We start from the raw sequence: 20,523 nt of genomic DNA, 5'->3' as shown, positions 1-20,523 counted from the left end.
GAAAGTTGGCCATCTTTGTTTTCTTTTGAATATCTGCTATTTTAGGCTTTGAAGAATCTAGTACTTTTACTTTTGAAGCTGCCACCGAGAGTTAAATAGGGGGTGTTGAATCTGCTATTCCGACATCTATTTTCACAGGAGTAAGTCAATTGAAAAATATAAAGCTCTTCTCCTTTCTTAGATTGCATCACTAAAAGTCAACACATAAGAACAGTCAGTCAATAGGATTATAATAGTATCGTTACTCGCCTTCATTCCATTCTTATGCTTCCCTTTAGTCCAGTTTGCATCAAGTTTGTTTAAAGGGATAAAATAAGTGCTACATCTTCAACACTAAGTTATTGAACAACAATGATATTTTTCATAAAATTTGAATAGAGTATATTTAGTTAACGAGTTTTATTTTATTATATTAATTCAATTTAAAATTTTTTAAATTAAACTAAGTAAAATGAAATTTGAATTGAGTCAATTTGAATAAATTTGTTCGAATTAAATTGAAAAAAAATAAATCATCTATATTAAAATCTTGTTGATTATATGACTAAATTTCAAGTTAAAGAACATAAGTACCATAGAAAACTCTTGAAACAAAATATGAAAAGAAAAAGCCAAGATAATTAGTATGATAAACTTGATTTAACAATTTACTTGTTTAAGGCCTTAAATTTATCATTTTATAATTTTTTTTAAAATTATAATTTAACAGTTTTATATAATTTTTAAATTTTTTTTTAGTAATTATTAACTTTTTAATTTATATATGTTTATAAAATCTTGGAAACAGATGTTTTATAAATATCTTAAAATTTGAAAGTTTATTTTGAGTTGTTTGTAATTTTTTTAAAGGGACCAATGTTCTCATTTTCAAAATTATCATAGACTCAAGGGGTAGTTATGTCATTCTGTTATTCAAATTATATAAATTATTTGAGTTATAAAATTTAATTTGACTTTAGTTTGAAAAATCAAATTACTTATTCGAATTGATTTAAAAAACAATCAAATAACTTGAATAAATTAATTTAAATTTTTTAAAAAATTGATTTGTTCTCAATCAAATTAATTTTTGTTACCCAAAACCAAACAATGATTTTTCTTTTTCTCATCTTTGTGTAGAGACATTGGAGATAAATATTCATGTTTCCGATTATGATTTTGTTGCGTTAGTTTTATTTTATTTTACTTTTTTTTAATAAAAATTATATGATGTTCTCTTTGTAGATTTCCTATTATAATTTCTTTTCTTTTTTTTAAAATTTTTTTTTCCAAGAGATAATAAAAGAAGAATACAACTGCTTTTTGTTTCCTTATACTTTCATATATGAGTTAGTAAATTTTATGATTTTATTAACTTTTTTATTTTTATTACATATAATTTATATTGATAATACATATTAAAATATTTTAATTAAAAAATCATTTCTTGACTCCAAAATCGAATATCAAAATCTGCCACTGTAGATGACGATGTGAGCCTTAAAAAGTAGTTCAAATAATACAAACAAATTAAATAATGAATCTACATTGCCGTTTGTTTGTTACATGAAGATTTTTTTTATTTACAAATTTTCCAATGTAATCGAAAATTAAAAAACTCGTATAGAGTAAAACATCTATACATGCACTAAAGTAAAAGGCTTTTGCTAACTAGAAATATGGATGTAGTGATATCATTAATAGAAGATTTAAGCTCAAAAAAGGAATATGCAATGAAAATTACTTAGTTATCTTTAGCTCGGCCTCCGAATTTCTTCTGATCGATTATTAATCTCGTCTGTCTGTACAAATTCTATCACAAAATTAAGTAAAATTTATAATCAATTATTGAAAAAGGATAAAACGAAAGAAACTAACATAAAAGAGAATCTCGAAGCTGTAAGATCTTACTTGACCATTATTATTATTATTATTATTATTATTATTATTATTATTTTGGATGATCTGATTAAATTGAACTGATTTTCCTTTGAAAATTCAATCTTTCCTTTTTTTTTTTTTCTCCTCCTCTTTTGCTTCTTCGTCCCCCACCCCCCAGACAAACAGAGGGAAGAGAATCGATTAAAACGACAGCGTACTATAACTTTTAAGACAACGACTTATCTACCTCTTTTAGCAGCGAAACGACCTCGTTTCGGTGGAGCGGTTGGGGGGGCTTTTGGACTTATTTGTCGTCTTCAGTTCACCAAACTCGCAATCTTTCAAAAAGAACCATAAGAAAAATAATTCAAGAAGCCTTCAAGAAATCAACTACTACACATTAATTCAGGTTTGAATTTCGATCCTATTTCTTTTGGGTCTTATCTAAGTCATAAATTTAGTTTAATTTTCAGTTCGGTTTTAATTGTTGAAATTTAGGCGGCGGGGTGTTACGCGGTTTGATATGATTTGATGAATCGAGAGGGCGGTGATTGGTGACTCGATTTTTTGGAAGAATTGGAACGCGTGGCAGCATCTGGTTGGTGGTAGGTGGCAGCGGCAGCGGAGGAGGAGGAGGAGAATTGAGCAGAAATGCCGGAGGAGGATTTGGTGGATATAAAGTTCAGGCTTTATGACGGGTCGGATATTGGGCCGTTTCGGTACTCCGCCACATCCACCGTGGATATGCTTAAGCAAAGAATTGTCTCTGATTGGCCCAAAGGTTTATCATCAGCCATTCCCCTTGTTCCATTTCTTTTCGAATTGCTAACGAAGTTCCTGCTGTTGGGTTTTTGTTTTGTAATTAAAATTTACATTTTTTGTAGATTTCTGGGCTTCTGGTAAATTTAGAAGAAATGTTTTGCAATATAGTATATAGTAATATTGCAGAGGTGATCCAATTTGGAGTGCGCACTTAATTATTGTGAAAACTGAAACTAAATGAAGAAAGCTGTAGGGTTAGCAATGGAATTCAATAAAAGGGGGGGGGTATAGAACAAGTTGATAGTTGAGTTTTATGGTAGATAATTTTAGGAATTTTGGTTCTAACCTCTTTGCCGTGAAATGTTGTCTTTAGCTTTGTAAAGTACCCACAAACTATGTTACCCAGATTTGTTTTTGCTAAAGTACTTGTGTCGGAGAGACATTGCTGGACCTGAATATGGGAATATGAGCCTTCAAATATAGCAAAAACTTTTACAACTGACCAAACCATGTGCCCAAATAGCATATGATGCCAATGGCCAAACAAAAGGGAGGAGATCCCCTTTTTTATATTGTTGTATCTGCTCCGATGATGTATTCAGAATGATCAATTAATAAGAATTGCAAATTGTCTTATGAACCTAAATTAGGAGAGAAGGTTAAACTTGGTTGTACTGTAAATACATGTTATTATCGTGAACCATTAGGCTTTTATTGGAACATTTCATTGATGCTATTGTCTCTTATTTCTTTAAGTAAATGGATTGAAAAAAGAATGATTCATGATTTTATTTCGAATATTATGAAATAACTTCAAGGAGCACATTGACTTTTGCTCCATTGTCTTGTTACCTACGTCTATCAACTGTCTTCTGATTTTTTTTTATCTGAAGACCCAGAAGAAAGCATAAAGGCTAAGAGTTTAAAGCATTTTGTTTTAACTTTCTGCTGTCCTTAGGTAAGACAGTTGTTCCAAAGGCAGTGAATGAAGTCAAACTAATAAGCTCTGGTAAAATTTTGGAGAATGACAAGACTGTTGGCCAGTGTAAAGTACCCTTTGGTGAAGTTGCAGGTGGGATTATAATAATGCATGTCGTAGTTCAGCCATCACTTGCAAAAACTAAAACAGGTATTCTTGTTTTTATCTTCCTGTAAAACTTTTCTCTTACAGTTTTAAGAGTTCTTTCCTTTTTGCAATTAAGATTAACTTGCTTACTAAAGTTAAGGTTGGGATATCCAGCTGTTTTACTTGCATTAGTAAATGATGCTACAAGTTGAAACTTGGAATTGCTTATGACTGGGAACCGATGTTTGGATGCATGATTGATGTTGTTCTGAAGGATATGATACGTAATCCCATTTGTAGGTGGAGGGTTTTCTCTATTTTGAAAAGTTTTGAAAACTAATTCATTTTATACATGCATTTTGGGAGAAAAATGTGGAAAGTGAGAATTACCATTTAGACTTCGTCATTAATCATTGATGAGTGTGCTACTCAAGTTATGATGAACCTATTAGAGGCCATCTTTTCCTGTTCCTTCATTCATTATGATGAGATGCTCTTAGCCATGTTTTGCCTCTTAATGAGAATCCATTGATCTCTAGAAGTTATTAGCCATGGGATTGCTTCGTCTTTAAAGTCAATAATCTGTGATTCATTGACACAGTATGATTGTAATAATGTTTCTTACTGCGTTAAGTGTAACTTCATGTAAGTGGTAACAATCTAAATAACATTGAGATGATACTTCTGCATTTGCTTGAAACTTCATGTATCATCTTTACCTAAGCTTGATTTTATGTTTGAACAGAAAAGAAGATTGACGATTCACCCAGAAAGACTGTATGCTCATGTTCCATTTTATGAAACCAAGCATATAGAGTTGGAACTTCTTTTATGCTGTTAACGATGTTTAAGAACGTAAAACGTCGTCTTTGAGTATCCTCTGTGTGTTCGTTGCAAAGTCTATGTTTTCAAGTTCTTAATGGAGTGATGAAGATGTGCATTTTCCCTTACTTGGGTTCCTTTAGTTTCATTTATGATTGTTTCCAAATACTAGCTTGAATCATTTGTAAAGTTGTATAGGACCACTACATGTAAACAGAATATGCACACCAAATTGTAAGGAGAAATGTCTTTGTATAAATGCTTTCTGTTACTAATAATTTGTATAAATGCTGTCTCTTATTTTGTTATTCGGACTCAGGGTGTGATAAATATGGATATTCTTTTTCTATATATGTGAAAAATAGCTGAATTATGTATTGACCATATGTGTTAGGCGGTAATTCAGGAAAACTGAAGAGCAGGTAGGAAGAATAGGCCCTTTTTTTCCTGCAGGTGATGGAAGATTCAAACTAACAAGCTTTAAATTTTTGGATGTCTTCAGAAGAATACAAACTGTGAAGGTGCAAAGTGTACACCTTCCTCCAGCATTCCCCTGTAGAAGAACCTCGCAAATTTTGCTGTAACACTCTTCTTTGCATTGTCCAAGTTGTGAACAGGCCCTCCGCAAATTGCATGTCCCGTCCTCTTTCCTGCATCTAGAATGCCTTGAGCAAGCTCTCCTGTGATCTTGTCTAAGCATCATATGTTCCGGGCTCCTTCAACTGCCGGCTGTCATTGCCAGTGGGCTCCCACTCAAGGTCCCACCCTGGTACATTGGCTCTGTTGGTGCCACCATCTCCATAATCTCCCTCCTTCATATGCTACCAACAGGTAGACCACCACCTAGTATCTCTTCCTTGTTGTTGTTAAATTGGGAGTTACTCCAAAACACTCCTGAGCCCCACCATAAGACAAGCTTGGTTAGGCGACAGATGGCTTGAAGGAAGTCAGGTTTAGGTAGCCCAAGTTCCCAGCAAGAGGTTCAAGAATAATTGCTGCTGGTTCTCCTTTGTTATCTTAAAATTATTTTCCACAGCTGATATGTCATTGTTAAGAGTTTCAGAAGTGGCTGCCTCTAACACCGGAGGAGTGAAGCAGCCCTAGGGTAGCAACTCCACTACCATCCTTGACAAGAAAAGGATCAGTAACATCCCCCAAATTTGATGATCTTTGCCATTCGGTAAAAGGCACAGGCAAGGCCCATGCGTGCTTCTGTACAAGAGTTTACAAATCAAACCATTTTGATGCTAGGGACAGCTGCGATTACCATCTCTGCCAGAACATTCTCAGAAAGACAAGGAGTGCCAAAGCTGGTTCCTTTCTTCATTGTCTCAGCCAGGGCTGCAAGAACCTACAGATATCTGCAAACTCAATGAAGAAATCCTAGTATATCAGAAGCAAAATTTGTCAATTTCTCTCTTTTATTGACCTACAAATTCTTAGCTGCGACGATCTTGCACCCCCTACAACAAAAATAATAAATCAAAACTAGATCTGCATACGGGGCGTCAAAATAATTTCTGAACAAATTTAGTATGAAGAAATTCGTAAACAGTGAAAGGGAAGTCTGCAATCTTTCTCAGCAAGTTAAAACAGTAGGATAGATGCAACATATCAAATTATGGTAGACCAAGGAAGAAAACATGTAACCTCGTCATCATCTGCATGGCCCCAGGACCCAACGTAGTTGACATACTCATTACCGTCTGTGTCCCACACGCAACAACCCTTAACGCAATCAATTACGACCGCTTGTCCACCAACCAAATTAAAAGCACGAACAGGAGAATTTTCACATCCTGGCGTCAAATTCTACCTTGTAGAAGTTCTTGCGGGAGTCAGAAGGCAATGACTTGGCAAAACAGTGATTCAAAATCAATGATCACTTCATGTTTGGCAAAAGCAAAATAGTTACTTTCTGCCTGCCACTGTTGTCTGTATAAAAAGCAATAAAAGAATGCCAAATATTCAATTAAGCACGGGCAATTCATTTCTTCCAATTTCAGATCAGAATTTAATCCAAAATTGAAGTAGGATTAATCTACAATATAACATTCTAAATTTCAACTCAAATCAATTCATCCGACATATATTATAGAGAATTCAAAACATATTTTCAGTTCATAGCAAACCCAATTGACAAATCAAAATATCCGCTAAGAAGAAACAGATGATAAAAGGAAAAAAAGAAAAGGGGCTGAAAATTACCTTAGCAGGAGTGAAAGCTTCTTCAGATTTTTTCAAGGGTATAATTCTTCTTCTTCTTATATTCACCAGAGGATCGCGGTGAAAGAAATGCTTTATATAGCTTAGATCCAATTGTTATGATTGTAAATCTTCTTTCTTGTCTCAAGAAGAAGCTGCTGAAACTGTAAAGAAAGATTAGCCTTTGGAGACGAGACAAATTTGGTAGGTCAGCCGTCAATTATTTTTCCTCAGGAAAACCGTTAAAAGTCAAACTGGGTGGGCCGCGGTTTTCCCTTGTCTTTTATGCATTAATTTTTTTTTTCATTTTTTAATCCAAACTATGTGTTAAAATCGGATATTGAAGTATTTAAGCTTTTCCTTTTTCATATTTGTATGTTCTTCCGTTGTATTTCACCAATCCAAACATGCAGAAGTAATAAGGGGAGGAGGGTGAAGAAGGTTCATCTTTTTTTGAAACAAACAAACATGGATACAAAAGCATGGAGGGATGGATCATCATCCTCTAAGTCACAGTTTCAAATTGTCGGATATATGTATGTATGCCTCAAAATATAGAAAAGTTGCTCTTCATACCTACAAACCAATCCATTATATGCCCCACTATTTACAAAATACCCTCAAATCAAAACTCCCGCATCACACACTATTCGACTGACACGAAATCACACTTTACAGTATCCTATCAACTCTTTTTAATCAATCGACGAAAGGACTCAGACCAGTAAATGATATAAAAAGAAAAGCTAAAGCAGTATCAGCAAAAACCCAATAGGATCCATTCATGATGATATATGCATGGAAAACTAACCAAGTGTTTATGGGTATATTACTAAGAACACACCACACGAGAGACGGAAAGTGGGTAAAGGAAGGTATTAGCGTATTGAAAGGAGAGAGTGCCACCGTTGATCAATGGCTTGCCGTCGTTCACGAGGCAGTCATTGTAACGAAGGCGCTTGAATATTTTGGGGTTGATGAGACGAGCGGAGCTGAACCAGCCGCAGGTTAAGTGGATCCCTGAGATGTCACAGCCACTCACACATACGTTCAGAATTTCCACTGTGTAGGTGGGAATGCCGCTTGGCAGTGGGGCGGTGGGTCCCTGGTTTATTACTATGTCAGCTTTGCTACACTTCTCTCCCCATATCCGGTTGGGTTCCGCCATTGCTGTTCCTGCACACACATAACGACAAAACCAAATATGCCTTTTTAAAGGTCCCACCCCCAAATAAACCCCATTCATATCCATTTTTGTTTTCAAAATCAAATCCATCCCATACTTTAATGTTAAAAATTCAGATAGTGTGAATAGGCCTAAGCTATCAAAATTTGGGTTCCAATTATGGAGATAATATTGTTAAAAGGATATAGAAGATAACTTGGTTTAAAAAAAATTGTGATGTCGATTAAATTTTAGATGAGTTGACATCAACATTATTATAATAGATAGTATTAAGTATTGTAAAAAAAAATTGTGAACCACTTTTCTTTTCTTTTCTTTTCTTTTTTTCTGTATGACAAACAAATAAAGAAAATAAAGCAAATGTAATGTGAAAAACCACCAAACTAAACCAATAAAGGGGAAAGGTCTACAGACAAAATACACCTTTTAGGAGGATGATTCACAGGAATTGTAGGGAAAATGATAAAAAAAAGACAAAATTTAACCTAAAAGGCATTGCTACAAAGGGGGGACAATATGCAAATTGCTTTTAAAGCTTTAACCTTTTCATCTAACTTAAATTTTTTTATTGAAAAAGAAAAGAAAATTTTCAAACAAGGTTTTGAGTTAGCTCTAGAAAAGCACTTTTCTCCAAATATATCAAAAGATTTTGTTAAGAGTGTTGGAAAGATACTTTTTTTAGATTAATAAGTATAATAGCTTCATTCAATGCATCTTCCACTTTTCATTTTGCTTAAAATACAAAAAATTAAGTGATAAAGGACTTGTAATTAAATTTTCACTTTATACATCTTAAATTCAATATTTATACAATCCCTACTCCTAACTCTTATTAAAAATAAATACTCAGAATTAGCAAACATATTCAAACTTAACATTTACATTAGTCGTAATGACAAACAAATTTATATTATAAAAATAATTTGAAGGCAGTAAGCATAAAAAGATGGCGCTAGATTGTGGAGTAGGCACAGTGCAGGACTGAACTCGGTGGGCTAAAGACATTAGACTTCCAATTACGAAGAAGGCTAAAGGTTGATAAAACTTTGATGGGATTTAAGGACTCCCCGTCTTAATTAAAGAAACTGAATCATCAATGGCAAGGCAACATGACAGCCATTGTTAACAGTGCACGTTAGCTTCAACCATAACAGAAGAAAAAAAAAAGGACAAAGAAATACAACAGACGTGTGCGCCTCTGACATTTGAACCGTACGCATTGCTATTTGTTACTACGAATTTTTGGCATAAAAAACACCCGTCATATCATAAGCCCCCACACATTCGAAAAACAACTACCAAAGAAATCCCAGTTTTGTTTTAAAATTCATTTTTGCATTTTATAATGAAGAAAATTTGTGGGTAATTCTAGTTGTTTTTTTATTGTACTTACGAAGAAGCTTGCGATGTGGCGTTAAAAGGGTGTGGTTCCCTTGGTTGATCCTTAGCCTCAATAGCTTCAAACCAAATGAGCCATTGATGTTTTTACCTTGACCTGCAACAAAATCCCACAATTTTAGTTAAAGAATGCCTTTATTATACTATAATAATAAGCAATAGAAAAAGACAAAGAGGAAGATAACAAGGAATTTATAAGGAAAAAGAGAAACATGGAGAAACCCCCATGCTTCTGAAAGAGAGGTGTCCATCATCCACTTTGATAAAGGAAACAAATATTTTATATATTAAACTAAAAGGAAAAAAAAAAGAGAGTATCTATGACTATGCATGTAAATCACGCACCTGAGAAAAGGGCGACGAGGGAAAGGAATAATACGGCGAAGGACAACGATGATAGTACAAATAGGAATCGCCGATTCATCGGTGAAAGCAACCAAAAATTCAAACGAAGAAGAAAAAGGAGAAACCCTCTTTTATCAGATTCTCTTCTCCAAGTCTTAATGGTCAACGAGTAGACTCGGGGAACTTGAAGCAGGTGAGTTGAGCCTCGAGTTGATAAGGAGGTTCTCAAAACGCCATGGGGGAAAAAAAGACAAACGAAGAGTTTTCTTATTTTCCTTTGATGGGTGTTTCAGATACCAGAAAATCTGCATCTAAACAACGTTGAAGATTTATATATATATAAGAACATCACATCCATCCATCCATCCTTCCAAATCTAATTATATATACGAAAAACGAAAAGGGGAGATGAAAAAACAGCCGTCAGATGAGGAGTAAGGGGCGATTAAGATTTTGACTAGAACCAAAAAGGTGTACTAAAACCGACTAGGTTTCACGAGAGCTAAAGTTTAGGGTCCAAAACAGACTAAACAGTGACCTAAACGACGGCGATTCGTACCACACCAACTCACTAAACAAAGAGTTTTGAAAACCCATTTTCATTTCTTGTGTTTTCCTATTATCTCAATAAAAAGGTAAGTGTTTTCTAATGATGCTAAAAAGTAGCAGTTCCTGAGAAAAGAGAATGAAATGTTTGCAATGAAAGGGAAAAGAAAAGAGTTAGACAAACCCATAAAAACACAGTAGAACTTGAATAAAAATAATATGCATAGAAAATCAAACTCCCAATGGCTATAAAAAAAAGTAGTGGAATTTACTGAGCAGATGACAGAGCAAATAGTACACTACACAAACACTGCAACAGCGATGCAGAGGAGAACCAGGCCAGATAGAATTGCCTTATTTATTATTCATTTGCATGAATTATAGTAATGGGCTTAGCTTCTTTCTTTTTTCTTTTTTTTTTTTACTAAGTATAGTTGCAGAAAGAAGATCGTGAAAGAGGGAAATGACAATAAGAAATAAAATCCCAGAAAAGTTAATCGCAATTATTGAACTAAAATTCAAGTTTTTACTACATTTAACCCCCTTTTTTTTCTCAATTTAATAAGAAACATAGAAAAATAAAGAGAGATTCTTCACCTTAGGATCCGTGGCAGAGAAGAGAATCAACAGTTAAACGCATGCGTTTGGGATTTCTTTTAGCTCGAAAAAGAACTCGGATTTAGAAAGAAGATAAGCAATGCCAAGGGCCAAGGTTGAAGGCAAAGAGAACTATGTGAGTAATATTTATAGTTGAGAAAAAAAAAAGAGTTAGTTTTCAAATTATTATTTTTTATTTACTTTTTTTCATAATAGTTAGTCTTTATTTTTATCAATATCATTATTTATATTCTTTTTTAACATTTAAATAAAATGATAATATATTTTAATGTATTCAAATACATGTCTTTTTATATTGTTAATAATATTAATATTAACTACGTTAAAATTCAATCCACGTAATTTTCAAATAATTAAATTAAAAAATTTATTACTATTTAGAATTTAAAATATAAATATATATAATTTATAGAATATCAAACATAATTTCAGGTTGAATCTAAATTTATAAAATAGATTTCAATAAAGATCTTGACCTCATAAAAAATATAAAATTACAATTTGATTCTTTTAAAATTTATAAAATTAAATTAATAGATTTTAAAATATAATAATATATGAAATGTTTGCAAATATGTTTGTACAACGAAATTTGTAAAAACTTAATGTTTGAAATAGTTAATTTCTTTGATTAATAAAAATATATTGATTCAATACTTAATATTAGAAGTTATTCAAATACATAATTATTATTTAAATTTAAAAAGAGAGAGAGAGAAAGTATCAAATGATGATAAAAGGACTGATATTAGATCAATGTGTGGGCGTGTGGGGTCAGTGGACAAAGTCACGTGCGGCCTATTTGTATAATTTAATTATATCTATAATTATTATAATCATTATTACACTTTATTTTTTCAGAATATAATCATTATTACATTGTTAAGTAGGGAATGTTTACCTTTGGTATTAGCTACTCTTATTTGAAAATGAAAACAAAATCTCTCAAAATAAATGAAAAATTCTATAAATATTTGTGTAATGTTTTTTTTCCCCTAAAATGTAAATTCTTGAAATTCTCCCAATTCTTGAATAATTTAGATGTGTTGGTTATTCTTCTCTATTAAAAATCTTCTGAATTTTTTGGTGTTTATCTTGAATAACAACAGCTTGTGGTTGTTGTATAATTTTGATTGAGTTGAATTTATGTTTTATTACAATCTTTTTATTTTCTGTTGTTTTAATTGATACGGTGATATTTTTATTTGATATTCTTTATGTTCATTTTATGGTTTATATTTAGGTTTGCAGTTGATCCTTTTAATAGTGTTATCTTCAAGATGCAAATTTATATTTTCTCCTTAAAAATATAATATGTTTTTACCATTGTATCTAAATCAATATGGTTTTAATTAATTGCATAGCCTAAATCAATTGGTATTCTTTTTTTTAAAACATTAATCTTATTGTAGGTTTTTATTATATCTATTTTTTTTACACAATGTTTAGAATTATCTAAAGCCTCCCTCCAGCTTTTAAATGAAAAGATAATATGCTTCACCGCACTCGAACCCACATACTTTTACATTGATAATAACATAAAATGTCAATCAAACTAAAACTCGATAGGTAAACAAATATTGAGAAATTAGAGTGTAAAAATTGGATGAAAAGAGAAGAAAAGGGAAGAAGATGATGAAATGATGCAAGTCGAGAAGCCCCAAAAGAGAAAGAATGGGTGATGTTAATAATTACATAAGAAAGGAAAGGAAAAGGTCAAAACAAGCAAATGGGTAAGTGATGAGTAGAACTTGAATGGGTAATGAATTAAAAGTGGATTTCCACATTTATCATTATTCTCATTACTAGATTTTGACAGCAGAATCTTTTTCCTTTTCAAAATAAATGCTAATTTCCTTCGAATTAAATTTTGAATAAATTATTTTCAGTTAATTTTATAAATGTTTTTTTTCCTCTATTGAATTTTTTTTTCATTTTACTAATAATGGGGCAAAGTATAAACTTTTGATTAGCAAAGTAACGACTTCCTTTTGGATAGAATTGGAGCATATAATTATAACTCTTATATATTTATGTATAATTCCAAAAAAAAATCTTGTATTTTTATAGTAATTTTATAACTCCAGATCATATTTTTATGTTTGGATAAATAATATTATCTTGAATTATGATAGTACTATTTGATTTTGTTTCTTTTACGATGAAAAATTATTTTATGTTGAGTGAATTTTTTGATTATATTATAGTTTGTCAATTAAATATTTTTTTATTCTAATAAACGAATCAAATAGGATAATGTAACATTTTTAATAATACTAGACATCCCCCAATCCAAACACCTTTAGTAGGATGAAGATGATTATCTTGAACTAATATATGATATACCAATGGTGCTAAAATTCGATAATATAGGAAGTAACTTTGATCCTAAGGTGATGCAAGATTTTGAGCAAGTGTACACTTTTATACTTCCACCTTTTGCCATCGTTTTTTTTTTCTATATCAAAGTTTTTCTTTATGATTAGTTTTAAACTTATGTTGTAACACCGGTTATTGAACTAAAAACAAACTCAAATAAGTGATGTCACATTTAGATGTTTAAACCAGCCATTCGATTCCAATCACTCCATCATATGATTAATCAGCTAAATAACGCATTTACTTCTTATTTCTGCACCATCATACTTAAATATAATTATTTATTTAATATCCAAGTTCTTTTTTTGGCCCAAGTCATCAAACAACAAAAAAGAACACTTTCGAGTCAATTTATAACACTTTGATTCAAAATGAAGCAGAGGTATCGATACATTGAAATTTTATTTAGCTATTAAATTTATATGTATATATGCTAAAGTAGAAAGACATAAAATAAAACTCAAAAACACCTTCAATCAACTCCAAACATCTCCAAATCAAGCCATTGATGTAAACATGATCAAATCAAATAAATAGCAAATGTGGTATTTAAATATTTATATAATTTCATAAAACATCACCAAAACACTATCATAGATCCTTAGTTCCAAAATAAGTAGAAAACAATTTAAAAGAGCTATAATAGGAATTCAAATTTTCAATAATTATAATTATCATCAATTGCATATTCAATATCATTTTTATTATCTTGATCTTTTTTCATACTTATCATTCAAATTCAATAATAAATTTTAATAAATTAGTGGTGGAATGTCAATCTGATATACAAAATCTTATCCAACCAACTACACCAAATGTTACAATATATAAACAATAGGAATCATGTTAATGTTAATCTCCCTCGGACACATGAATGCACAATAGTACATACAGTATTCCTAACATATCACACATTACATAATTTGTACATGCGTGAATAACTATTCCTATCAGCATGTTTATCATTTTCAATTAATTCACACCAAGTTTATTAGGGCAATATTTGACAATCATATCTCAATTCTCTCAAAATTTTAAAATATAAATTATTTAGTAATCTCAATATTTAAATTTAATTAATAATCTTTATCCACTAATTAAAAATTAAAAATAAGTTAGAAACTATATATAAAAATAGAATTTTGCACAATCTACTATTATAATATTATATTTCAAAAATCAAAATATATATTTTTAAATTCAATCTAATTTCAATTATCAATTAAACTTTTTTTCTCATCAGTTAATTAAACTTTTATATTATTATATTGTAATTTTATAACCATGTTATTAATAAAATGTTACAACATTTATAAAAATAAAAACAATTAAACTTAATTTGATTAATACATACAATCAACCAATGCAAAAAAACTTGTAACACCCCCTAACCCCAAACCGTTACCGGAACGAGATTATGAGGCATTACCGGACATATCAGACAACTTACGAATAATTTACAATTAATATAACTTTCATAGTATAATATAATAATTAAGTCCCTATCTTGAACTCTCGAAGTTCAAACACGTATTAAAAGTAGAACGGGACTTGTTCAAGTATTCCAAATTTTTTTTATAAAAATTTCAGCAGCATTTCTACTTATTTTTACCTAAACCTCCTGCAAATTCAAACCAAAACAACCAACACCAATATTTCACATTCATATACTAATATTTATATTATTAACAAAATTTTAATTTAATAACTATTATAGCATCATTCAAAATTGATTAAAAACTTCATTCATTTAACAACTTGATGTTCATGTATCAAAATATCATGTACTTTCCTTACCATTTCATTTAACCATCTAAATTTTATAATTCATCCTTCACTACCCAAAGTAATATACATATTCAAGTGACTAAATAACACCTATGTACATGCCACCTTTACCCAAAAGAAAAATATACATCACCAAGTTTGTGTTGGAGTCGGGATTGTTCTGGATGCTGAGCCGGGACACTTGACTTCTACTAACCTACGCACGGAAACAACCGTACGCTGAGTATGGATATACTCAGTGGTATTACTATAATCCAAGACTATTTAACATTAATAAATTACAAACATCAATTATTTACCCTATTAACAAATAATCTCATTTTCAAAATTTCATTTCAATTATTTACCCTATTAACAAAGCTCGGACTATGACAGATACGCGGATTTCCACCCAAACACACCAGAATATCCAACCCAAACACACCCGGAATATTGTAAATCCTCCATAACACACCGGTATAATATATCCTCCCAAACACACCAATAAGGCATTAAATGCCTATTCGGATAAACCGAAGTATATAATAACAGAAACATCTTCTCGGCCGAATTACAATCTCTTCATCACATCACAAATCCAATGGCATGCCATTTGTATCGAATCTAGTCCGACGAGTTAATAGGGTATTATTTTACTTTTCTAATTTCAATTTCACATACTTACCTCAAGTCTTATTTACCATACATAACAATTAAAATTTCAGCAATCAATAATAATTAAAATTCGAATTATAGTAATACACACCGTAATTCTCCCGTTTTAGTCCTCGATGACTTTCTCCTTTCCTTTCGATGCTGATGCTTCAGGTTCTTTGTTGGCTACGAAAATAATTATTTATAAGCATCAATACAACATGATTCAATTTAATTCATGAGCCTAAACATGCAAATTTAACCATTTTTAATGCATATATATATAATTTCACCATTAAGCTGTCTACTTGAGTCATTGTTACTAAATTATTTATATCTTGAGCTACGAAACTCCAAATTAATATCCGTAAATTTTCCTTAAAACTAGACTCATATATCTTCTAACCATAAAATTTCCAGAATTTTTGGTCTAGCCATTTAGTACAGTTTATTCGTTAAATACTCCCCTGTTATTTCATTTGACAGTTCTGACCTCTCTCTACTAAAAATAAATTATCTCATTGTACAGAACTCGAATAAGGTTCTTGTTTATTTATTTTGAAACTAGATTCATTAAGGAGTTCACATATATAAATTACACTCCATTATAATTTTTGTACAATTTTTAATGATTTTCCAAAGTTAAAATAGGGCATCTCGAAATCACCCCGAACCAGTATTACAAAATTTCAAATATCTCTTGAGTCATCAATTAATTGCTTACACTGTTTCTACTATAAGAAACTAGACTCAATAAGCTTTAATTCCATATTTTGTTCATCCTCTAGTTCAATTTATAAATTTTTTAGTGAATTTTCAAAGTCAGACCATTGCTACTTCCCAAAACTGTTTTGATGTAAAATGTTAATAACCAATTTTATAACACCAATTCACACCTTATTCCTATTCAAATTTCATTTAAACTCAAATTTAACTATTAAATTTTCAACATATTTTCTTAATTCCGAATTTTTCTCAATTTAGTCCCTAAAACACAAAACTTATAGCTTACTTTGCAATTCAATCCTTATATCTATTCTAACTTGAATTTCATTCAATTAAACCCCTATTTCATCATTTTATTCAACATGAACTTTGTTTAAAACCTAAGAACTTCCAAACTAACAACTTAATTTCATCAAAAACTTGTTTTAAGACTTCTAAAATATCAAAATTATGAGAAAAGGACTTGATTGAGCTTACCAATTAACTCCAAGCTTCATAAACCCTATTTCCCCTTTTCTTTCTTCTTTCTCCCCTGTTTCTTCTCTGTTTTCGTTTTCATTTCCTTTTCTTTTAACTTATTTGTTTCTTTTATATATATAATAATATAATATAATATAATATAATATAATATAATATACTTAATTATTAAATAAATATATATTTTTTTTAATCAATAAAATCTTTGATATTTTCCACGTTAAACCGCCTCAGCTATAGGAAATAGTTTAATTTCCTCTTAAGTCCTTCTAATTTTTCTTTAATCTATAATTAAACTTTTACCCTTATTCAATTTAATCCTTTTTACTAATTACTCTAAATTAAGCTAAATTTACTTAATTAAAACCTAATTAAACACACTACTAGACTCATAAATATTTTTAATAATTATTTTCGAACTTATTTCACTAAGACGGAGGCCTGATAACACACTTTTCTGGTGCTCACGGATTTTGGGTCGTTACATTTCCTCCCCCCTTAAAAAAAATTTCGTCCTTGAAATTTTACCTGAAAATAAATGAGGATACTGTGATCTCATAGTTTCCTCTGGCTCCCACGTTGCTTCTTCTACACTATGGCTTCTCCATAGTACTTTTACCAGAGGGACTCGTTTGTTTCTTAATTCTTTCACTTCTCGAGCTAGTATTTGAACTAGTTCCTCTTCATATGACAAATCTGGTCTAATATCAATGTTTTCAGTAGAGATAATATGAGATGGATCCGATCGATACCTTCGTAACATGGAAACATGAAAAACATCATGAATTTGTTGTAATTCTGGGGGTAAAACTAATCGGTAAGCAGCTGGTCCAACTCTCCCCATAACTTCATATGGTCCGATAAACCGAGGACTTAACTTTCCTTTTCGGCCAAATCCTAATACTTTCTTCCAAGGAGAAACTTTGAGAAACACTTTATCCCCGGCTGAGTATTCAATGTCCCGACGTTTCAGATCAGCATAAGATTTTTGTCTGTCAAAAGCTGCTTTTAATTTCTGTTGAATCTTCTTGACTGTTTCTTCTGTTTCACGAATTAATTCAGGTCCAATTATCTTCTTTTCATTTAATTCTGTCCAACATATAGGTGATCGAAATTTTCTACCATATAGAGCTTCATAGGGAGCCATTTGAATACTGGACTGATAACTGTTATTATAAACAAATTCAGCTAACGGCAAGTAACGTTCCCAACTAGATTCAAATTCAATAACACAAGCTCGAAGCATATCTTCCAAAATTTGAATTACTCGCTCAGATTGCCCATCAGTCTGTGGATGAAATGCTGTACTGAAATTAAGTTTAGTACCCAAAGACTCATGTAACTATTTCCAGAATCTTGATGTAAACCGAGGATCTCGATCAGAAATTATAGAAGCCGGTATACCATGCAACCTTATAATTTCCCGAATATAGACCTCTGCAAGTTTCTGAAGTGACCAATCCATTCTGACAGCTATAAAATGAGCCGATTTTGTGAGTCGATCAACTATTACCCATATAGCATTTTTCTTACTTGCAGACAATGGCAATCCCATAATGAAATCCATCGTAACACGATCCCATTTCCATTCTGGAATAGTAATCGGCTGTAATAATCCAGTAGGAACCTGATGCTCTGCTTTCACCCGCTGACAAACCAAGCATTTACTGACATATTCAACTATCTCTTTTTTCATCCCAGGCCACCAGTACAATTCTCGTAAATCTCGATACATTTTCGTGCCTCCGGGGTGCATAGCAAACGAACTATCATGAGTTTCCCGTAGAATTAACTCTTTAAGCTCAGAAGTATTTGGAATACAAATCCGATTTTGAAACCTCAAGCATCCACAATCATCAATACTAAAATTTTCTACTGTACCATTCTGTACCATCTCTCTTTTCTTCAATAATTTGTTATCTTCCAACTGAGCTGATCTAATCTGATCAAACATTACCGGTTTTACTCTTAATTCAGCCAAAAGACTCCCATCATCAGTGATACTAAGTCGTGCAAACATTGCCCTTAATTCAATTACAGCTTTTCTGCTTAATGCATCAGCTGCAACATTAGCTCTTCCCGGATGATAGTCTATAACACAATCATAATCTTTCAGAAGCTCGATCCAACGCTTTTGTCTCAAATTCAATTCCTTCTGAGAAAGAAGATACTTCAAACTCTTATGATCAGTATAGATGTAACATTTTTCACCATAAAGATAATGTCTCCAAATCTTCAATGCAAAAATCACAGCTGCTAACTCAAGATCATGAGTAGGATAATTCCTTTCATGTGGTTTCAATTGACAAGATGCATAGGCTATTACCTTCCCATCCTGCATCAATACACAACCCAAACCACTCAAAGAAACATCACTATACACTACAAAATCTTTACCCGATTCTGGCAATGTCAAAACTGGTGCCTCAGTTAACATTCGCTTCAATGTTTCAAAACTTTTCTGACACTGATCATCCCAAATAAAAGGAACATTCTTCTGCAGTAGTTTAGTCATTGGTAGTGCTATCTTCGAGAATCCATTTACAAACCTCCTATAATACCCAGCTAAACCGAGAAAACTGCGTACCTCCGATATATTCTTTGGCGCCTTCCACTGAATAATTGCTTCGATCTTCTTTGGATCAATTCTAATCCCATCAACAGATACTACATGTCCTAAAAATACAACCTCTGATAACCAGAATTCACATTTATTAAGCTCTCCATACAACTGTTTCTCTCGCAAAATTTGTAGAACTATTCGAAGATGCTGATCATGTTCTGCCTCTGTCTTCGAAATACCAATATATCATCAATGAAAACCACCACAAATTGATCTAAATACGGCTGAAAGATACGATTCATGAGATCCATAAAAGCAGCTGGGGCATTTGTTAACCCAAATGGCATTACCAAGAACTCATAATAGCCTTACCTCGTACGAAAAGCTGTCTTCGGTACATCACTTCCTTTTACCTTCAACTGATAGTAACCCGACCTTAAGTCAATCTTCGAAAACACAGAAGCTCCTCTCAACTGATCAAATAAATCATCAATGCGAGGCAACGGGTACTTATTTTTAATTGTTACCTTGTTCAACTGTCGGTAATCAATACAAAGTCGCATAGAGCCATCTTTCTTTTTAACAAACAATACTGGAGCTCCCCAGGGTGAAATGCTTGGTCTAATAAATCCACGATCTAGTAAATCTTGTAACTGCACCTTCAACTCTTTTAACTCAGTGGGCGACATTCGATACGGAGGTATAGAAATTTGTGTTGTACCTAGATACACCTCAATAGCAAATTCAACCTCTCTGTCAGGTGGTAAGCCCGGTAATTCTTCTGGGAATACATCTGGAAACTCACGTACAGTCCTAATCTTACTGCACTGACTCCCAACTGAATCAGAATTAATAACATATGCCAAGTATGCTGGACAACCCTGCTGCAGTAATTTATTAGCCTTCATGCTGAAATAATGTGTGTCGAACCACTGGTACGGATGCCATTCACTTCAATTCTATTCCCATTTTCTGTCTGAATACTAAACCTCTTTTTATAGCAATCCAAAACTACCCCATGTTCATATAGCCAGTCCATACCCAAAATGATATCAAAATCACCAAAAGGCATGATCAACAAGTCCACAAGAAACATTTTATCATGTATTATTAACGGGCACCTCCGACATACTCTATCTACTAACACCG

The 20,523-nt window shown here is 31.9% G+C and overlaps 2 protein-coding genes and 1 pseudogene across 4 annotated transcripts; 1 reads left to right on the top strand and 2 right to left on the bottom strand.

Moving 5' to 3' along the window:
• The first annotated feature begins 1,715 nt into the window (after positions 1-1,715).
• Positions 1,716-4,818, top strand: LOC107946868 (membrane-anchored ubiquitin-fold protein 3). Of its 2 annotated transcripts, XM_041083297.1 has the most exons (5): positions 1,716-1,878; positions 2,039-2,269; positions 2,359-2,641; positions 3,581-3,751; positions 4,434-4,818. In XM_041083297.1, exons 3-5 carry the CDS (start codon positions 2,512-2,514, stop codon positions 4,487-4,489), a joined length of 357 nt encoding a protein of 118 aa, XP_040939231.1. In that variant the 5' UTR covers positions 1,716-1,878; positions 2,039-2,269; positions 2,359-2,511; the 3' UTR covers positions 4,490-4,818. The 2 variants fall into 2 exon arrangements, with proteins under 2 accessions (XP_040939231.1, XP_016736851.1); XM_016881362.2 differs by lacking the exon at positions 1,716-1,878 and having other exon boundaries at positions 1,943-2,269.
• Positions 4,819-4,865: 47 nt separating this feature from the next.
• On the bottom strand, positions 4,866-6,210 carry LOC107944357 (glutamate-1-semialdehyde 2,1-aminomutase, chloroplastic-like; annotated as a pseudogene).
• A 938-nt stretch (positions 6,211-7,148) lies between these two features.
• LOC107946867 (protein TAPETUM DETERMINANT 1) lies at positions 7,149-10,906 on the bottom strand. Of its 2 annotated transcripts, none has more exons than XM_016881361.2 (4): positions 10,788-10,906; positions 9,645-9,949; positions 9,295-9,396; positions 7,149-7,891 (listed from the first exon to the last, which is right to left on the bottom strand). In XM_016881361.2, the coding sequence occupies exons 2-4, from the start codon at positions 9,721-9,723 to the stop codon at positions 7,548-7,550; spliced, it is 525 nt and encodes a 174-aa protein (XP_016736850.2). In that variant the 5' UTR covers positions 9,724-9,949; positions 10,788-10,906; the 3' UTR covers positions 7,149-7,547. The 2 variants fall into 2 exon arrangements, with proteins under 2 accessions (XP_016736850.2, XP_016736849.2); XM_016881360.2 differs by having other exon boundaries at positions 9,645-9,955; positions 10,788-10,905.
• Between the last annotated feature and the right edge of the window lie 9,617 nt (positions 10,907-20,523).

Source organism: Gossypium hirsutum, chromosome A12 (assembly GCF_007990345.1).
Source record: "Gossypium hirsutum isolate 1008001.06 chromosome A12, Gossypium_hirsutum_v2.1, whole genome shotgun sequence".
Taxonomy (NCBI): Eukaryota; Viridiplantae; Streptophyta; class Magnoliopsida; order Malvales; family Malvaceae; genus Gossypium; species Gossypium hirsutum.
The sequence above is the reverse complement of the archived record's forward strand: the minus strand, read 5'-3'. Positions and strand labels throughout refer to the sequence as shown.

Excerpts from the sequence above, each read along its gene's own strand:
- LOC107946868 (XM_041083297.1), top strand. The coding sequence starts at position 2,512 with ATGCCGGAGGAGGATTTGGTGGATATAAAGTTCAGGCTTTATGACGGG. Across the intron at positions 2,642-3,580 it reads TGTCTCTGATTGGCCCAAAG|GTAAGACAGTTGTTCCAAAG; the intron begins GTTTATCATCAG and ends TGCTGTCCTTAG. Across the intron at positions 3,752-4,433 it reads ACTTGCAAAAACTAAAACAG|AAAAGAAGATTGACGATTCA; the intron begins GTATTCTTGTTT and ends ATGTTTGAACAG.
- LOC107946867 (XM_016881361.2), bottom strand. The coding sequence starts at position 9,723 with ATGAATCGGCGATTCCTATTTGTACTATCATCGTTGTCCTTCGCCGTA. Across the intron at positions 9,397-9,644 it reads CCTCGTCGCCCTTTTCTCAG|GTCAAGGTAAAAACATCAAT; the intron begins GTGCGTGATTTA and ends ATTTTGTTGCAG. Across the intron at positions 7,892-9,294 it reads GCCACATCGCAAGCTTCTTC|GAACAGCAATGGCGGAACCC; the intron begins GTAAGTACAATA and ends ATGTGTGTGCAG.